Source organism: Loxodonta africana, chromosome 25, assembly GCF_030014295.1.
Source record: "Loxodonta africana isolate mLoxAfr1 chromosome 25, mLoxAfr1.hap2, whole genome shotgun sequence".
NCBI classification, from domain to species: Eukaryota; Metazoa; Chordata; class Mammalia; order Proboscidea; family Elephantidae; genus Loxodonta; species Loxodonta africana.
Window position 1 is genome coordinate 39,301,454 of NC_087366.1, and position 6,000 is coordinate 39,307,453.

The window sequence follows — 6,000 nt, forward strand, 5'->3', positions numbered from 1 at the left end:
GGAAGGATTTGACAGCAGATTTTTAACAGCAACAACAGCATATCCAAGCATTAATCCTGTGCCTAGCACAGTGCCTGGCACACGGAAGGCCCTCCTGGAATAGCTTGGTATTTGGTCCCCCCAAAGGGAAATAACCTGCTCTTTTTCTGCCTTGGTTGTCATACTTCCTTCAGTAGGCTACCAGAATTTGCAGTCTCAGTTGAGTTCAGTTCTGCCAAGATAACGTTAATCAACATCGTGAGCAAGAAGGATCACTAGGCCTGGAAATTGTTACTTAGCCCATTACCATGGAGTCGATTTTGACTCATAGCAACCTTATAGGACAGAGTAGAACTGCCCCGTAGGGTTTCCAAGGAGCGGCTGTGGATTCGAACTGCCAACATTTTGGTTTGCAGCACATCTCTTAACCACTGTGCCACCACTTAGGCTGGAGAAAATAAGGAGGTTGCTCTTCAGCCAGAATCATTCTGCACTCCTGCATCTGTTACTTCTTGCTGCTGGTGCCTATTAGCATTTAAACTAACAGCAAGATACAGTCATGCCAGCATTTAAATTTTTATTCATGTGCTTGATACAACCTCCACATTATGCTTCCGTTCGCATGTATTGAGTAAGCAAAATAGCTGGGCCTAAGTGGTGAGTGGAGTCCTTGGGTGGTACAAATGGTTAACGTATTCGGTACTAACCAAATGGTTGGCAGTTTGAGTCCAACCAGAGGTGCCTTGGAAGCAAGGCCTCGTGATCCACTTCTGAAAAATCAGCCACTGAAAACCCTACAGCGTACAATTCTACTAGGACACACGCAGGGTTGCCATGAGTCGGAATCGACTCCCCAGCAACTGTTTAAGTGGTGAGTTGTGTTTTCCTGTTGTTTTGATTTCTGAACTCTCTGACATTTTAATATTTCCCTTTGCCTTCTAGACCAAATGCTTCATCTGTGGGATAGGAAATGATTACTTCGACACAGTGCCACATGGCTTTGAAACGCACACGTTACAGGAACACAACTTGGCCAATTACCTGTGAGTGTGCGCCAGCCCCAGTGTCCAGGAGTTCTCCCCAGCTCAGGGAGCTCAAGAAGCCTGAGCGAGATGGGCTTCTTTCTCTTTTCACTTACATTTCTCTCTCTAAGAGCAAAACTGACAGCTAGTGGCTCTCTTTTCTCTGGAATAGGTTCGCTTAAGAAATGAGGTTTCAGCTCTTTATGTGAGTGACACCTTCTGGAAGGTGAAATGGAAAAGTAGAAAGGGAGGAGGCGAATGCATGGTTTCTATTTTGAATAGAAGCATTCGGCTGCTTCCTAGAAGATATGTGAATGTCCCTTTTTTTTTTTTCCTGAGGATTTACGGATCCCCTTTTTTTTTTTTTTTGGCATTATTGGAGGCACAATTAAAGGTTACATTTTTTGAAATACATACGAATCTAGGAATTACATGGGACTCACCAAAACTATAGTTTGGTGGCAAGCCCTCCTCACTCAGTTTCTGACCTGATTTTCATATTAAACAGAGGAAATGCAGAGTAGCGTTATAGAAAACATTGCGGGCTTTGGGAGTCACGGCTGTGTGACTTTAGACAGATTACTTAACCTTTCTGAGCCTCAGTTTTCTAAATGGGGATCGTGATTCCTGCCCCATGAGTGAACAGATGTGAATACAGATGCACTGAGTCTGGCATATAGCCACTCCAAAGCAAACTTGAGCTGTGGCCACGTTTTACCTCCTTTGAAATCTGTTTACAAAGAAGTTTGACCTTTTGGTCCCCACAGCATGTTTGCCTTGTGGTTTGGACGCATTTCTTTGCGCTACCAAACAATGTGAACAGTTAGCATACACAAGGACGGAAGTATTTGGAAACATTGGATTAGCCATACAATAGGCAACTCAGCGCTGTATTGCCCTCAGGGTATCTGAAGGGCATCGTCACCATTTTCTCCAGGGTTAACTGAAGAAATAAATTCAAAGTTACTTTTCTTACATAATTCATCATTAATATTTCTATTGGAAACCCGTGCAAAATACAAAATAAAATTGACCTGGAAAAATGGAACTTAGAAGAAACGATGCCCCCAAAACACATTCACAGTGTAGATATTCCACTGGAAAAAAAGACAATGAAAAGTTAAAGAAAATAATTGTATGAAATCTCCACTGTAAAATTTTTGTGGGAAAATTGACCTTAATGACCATATTTTCAGTAAGATAAAAACTTTAAAAAAATCAGAATTGATTTAACGATACTTAACTGAATCTTGATCAGGAAATTAGAACTTCTCATTAAGCTCGCCTTCACTTAAAATTCATCAGTGCTGATTTGGTTCTGACAAACATGTTTCTGTTCCTAACCTGAAGCCAAAGTGTCTCTAGGGTGACAATCACCCATCAGCTCAGAAAGGTCAACTCAGAAAACCTTCTTACCTATTTCTGGTGCAATATGATTAATTTTCCAGAAAATGCATTTGTGTTGTTTCTTCTGTGCAGACCATAAGTGAACGCAATATAAAATACGTAAAACATATTTCCTATCTGTTTTTGCTGATATTTTTATATAATCCATTTCTGATAAGTCTCTCTGTGTCTGTAGGTTTTTTCTGATGTATCTCATAAACAAAGATGAAACAGAGCACACAGGACAGGTGGGTGAACAGTGACTGTATTCCATCTTCTGAAAGAAATGATAGAAACCCTACATATTGGAACAAAATGTGTACATTAAACCTCATGGGTGGAATCGCCTTCCAGTATCGGTTGTGTTATCATAATATAACATTCTTGTAATCTTGGATGAGGATGGAAAATTTGCCTTTCTTAACTAAAAAACCAAACCCACTGTCATTGAGTTGTTTCCGACTCATAGCAACCCTATAGGATAGAGTAGAACTGCTTCATGGGGTTTCCAAGGAGCTGCTGGTGAGTTGAAACTGCTGACCATTTGGTTAGCAGCCAAGCTCTTAACCACTGCACCACCAGGGCTCCTTGCCTTTGTTGGAAATACAAAATTCTAATGTCACATAAAACATGTTTTTCTTTTTTTAACCGAAAATGCTGAGTCTGTGTTTTGAAATCCTTCTTATAAGAAAATTGAGTCTTCCTAATTATAGTGTTCTTGATTGTTTAATCAGATAGCAGATTATTTAAATTGACCTTTAACCCACAATATTATTGTTAGTTTTAAAAAATTGCATATTAACTGCCTAAGGTACTTAAAGAACCCTCAAAAACGTAATCACAAAAATATATTTTCTCAGTGTTATATTATGGTCAGAATGAAGATTGATTATTTGTGTGTTTGTTTATTACCAGAAGTAAATAAGGCCTGGTACAGTGAGTCAGGAGTCCCTGGGTGATATGAATGGTTAGTGCAATCAGCTACTAACCAAGTTTGGCGGTTCATGTCCGCCTAGAGCACCTTGGAAGAAAGGCCTGGTGCTGTACTTCTGAAAAAGCAGCCAGCAAAAACCCTATGGAATGCAGTTCTGCTCTGACACCATGGGGTTGCCATGAGTTGGACTTGACCCCATAGCAACTGATTTGCACTGAGTTAGGAATGATCTAAATGTATCTGGACTTGTCCAGTTACATGTGATCTGCACAACAACAAAATTGAGTTTCTTTCTATCTTATATTTTGTAGTAACACACATGGTGGGGAAAGACACAATGTTAATAACTTTCCTTTCCTTTTATAGGAATCTTATGTCTGGAAGATGTATCAAGAAAGGTGCTGGGAATTTTTCCCAGCAGGGGATTGTTTCCGGAAACAGTATGAAGACCAGCTAAACTGAAACTCAGACCCCAATCACCTCTAGAAACCAAATCCTTCTCTCTTTCTCTCTCTCTCTCTCTGGACTCTCTTGGAAACACCTTGTGGATTTTGTGAATTGCCAACATTGCGTGCTTTCTGGGAGCATTGCAGCCGTTTCTGAAGACCTGACTGTGCTTTTTCCCCCACTTCGTGTATTTTCTTTGAAAACAAGGACAGAAGAATAATCTAAATTCATACACAGACAAAAACAGGAACTCTGGAAAGAAAACCGTTCCGGACACTGTCTATCATAACCCAACCAAACAGATTTTCTTCTGAGACTCTGGCTGTCTCCCGGAGCTGTGGGACATCCCCAGAGAAGCGTGGTACCACACTCACCTGATCTCTTTAGTTCACCATCCTGAAGGGAACTCTCTAAGGGTCACAGAGCACTGTAGCACTTCACAGATAGCCGTGGACACCAGTTGCGAAGGGAAATAGTGCCTTACTATATGTGGGTTGAGCTATGCAGGAGATGTGTACATGAAAAAAAAAATCTTTATTTTCTTTGTGTCGACCTTTTTTTTTTTTTTTTCCTTAGTTAGATTGATTTTGTGAGTTGTTTTCATTTCTTCATTCTTTTCTTTGGTGGGGGAGGGTAAGGAAAGCAGTTCGCGCGCACACTTCGAAAATGGCGGCGGCGCGACTCAGAGAGGAGGCTCTTCTCATTCGGCGTCATTCGCATCCACCCTCCCCGTGTGCTCCTGCCCTCGTTTTGGTAATGCTCTGATGCAACGTTGCAACTTTATGAAATCTTTGTATGAACACAAAAAAGACTGCAAAAAAATACACTTTCAAAAAGAAATAATTCAGTGCATGTTTATTATGCAAGTTAAAACACAAAAGAACACCTTCAGAAGCAAGTTGATCAACGTGAGAGAACTTTCACGATCCTTATATTCATAGTAATCAAGTGTTGTGGGCTTAATTGTATATATGGAGCCAGTGTCATCAACCAACAATGTGATACATTATGAACTTAACAGTTGTTTTGGGTTTTATCTTTTTTCTTTTGGCCACGGGCGATCCGTTGTTGATTAAGGACTCGTTAGGCCATTTTTTTAATATCAAAGCTGAAGCAATATCCATTCAGGGATTTCATCAGTTGCATCACAAAACACGGATGATACTATAAATCACTCCATTTTGAGTCCTTTTAAATGTAATGCTGATCTTTACAAATAAAAAGGCAGATTCAGAATGGAAGCAAGGTCATTTTGCAAACATTGGAGCTCTTTTATTACAAGTCTGCTTGTTTAATTTTAGAATTGTAAAACTGCTCTGATTAAACTATTTAACTAACTTTGCACCCTCTTTCTCTATTTCTCTTACAATTGAGACGCAGTCTGAAACCTTGAGATTTTCACCTGAGGTGGGTCTAGGACAATTCCAAACACTGCAGTGAAACCTGGAACATTGTCAGATTTTCTTGTAGCTAAGCAAGTTTGCAGGGGGCTGTGGTGGCTCATTGCTAGAATTCTCACCTTCCATGTGGAAGACCCAGGTTCAATTCTTGGCCAATGTACTTCATACACAGCCACCATCTGTCTGTCAGTGGAGGCTTTGGTGTAGCTATGATGCTGAACAGGTTCAAAAGTGCTTCTAGACTAAGGCAGACTAGGAAGAAAGGCCTGGCATTCTACTTATAAAAATCAGTCAGTGAAAACCCTATGGATCCCAATGATCTGATCCCGTTGTGCATGGAGTTGTCATGAGTCGGGGGGCAAATCAATGGTGGGCCAACTCGATGGCAGCTAACAACCACCCAACAAGCAAGGTTGCTGCATTTATGATTATGGAATTTCAGAGAAACCAGACGTCTCGAGTCACTCAGCCCACCCCTGACTAGTTTGTATGTCTTCACCACCATTCCCATGTCATGAGGTCATCCAGACTTCTTGAAAACCTCTGGTCAGAAGAAAAATCATTATCTCCCTAGTTGTTTAATTTTTTTCCAGCTCTCATTTTAGAAAGTACGGCGCTTTCTTGCTCAGGGAAAATTTGTCTCCCAGTAATAGTAGGGATCCATTTTCTGTCTTCCTACAAAAGAATATTGGTACATAACTCAAAAAATCAGTGGTATATTAAACACTCAGCTAATAACTGAACATTTGCTGGGCTGGACACTGGTGACATGTCATCTGTCATCTCGCAGTTTATTGGCACAGCATCCAAGCCTTAACACCTAGATTTTGCA

The 6,000-nt window shown here is 40.6% G+C and overlaps 1 protein-coding gene across 1 annotated transcript in view; it reads left to right on the forward strand.

The window, feature by feature from the left end:
• LOC100676989 (ryanodine receptor 2) overlaps positions 1–5,105 on the forward strand; it is a 362,795-nt gene extending 357,690 nt beyond the window's left edge. The window contains exons 91-93 of the mRNA XM_064276716.1: positions 922–1,022; positions 2,584–2,635; positions 3,688–5,105. Of these exons, the coding sequence (XP_064132786.1) occupies positions 922–1,022; positions 2,584–2,635; positions 3,688–3,783 (249 nt within the window). The 3' untranslated portion in view covers positions 3,784–5,105. The remainder of the gene's footprint in view (positions 1–921; positions 1,023–2,583; positions 2,636–3,687) is intronic.
• Positions 5,106–6,000: the final 895 nt, after the last annotated feature.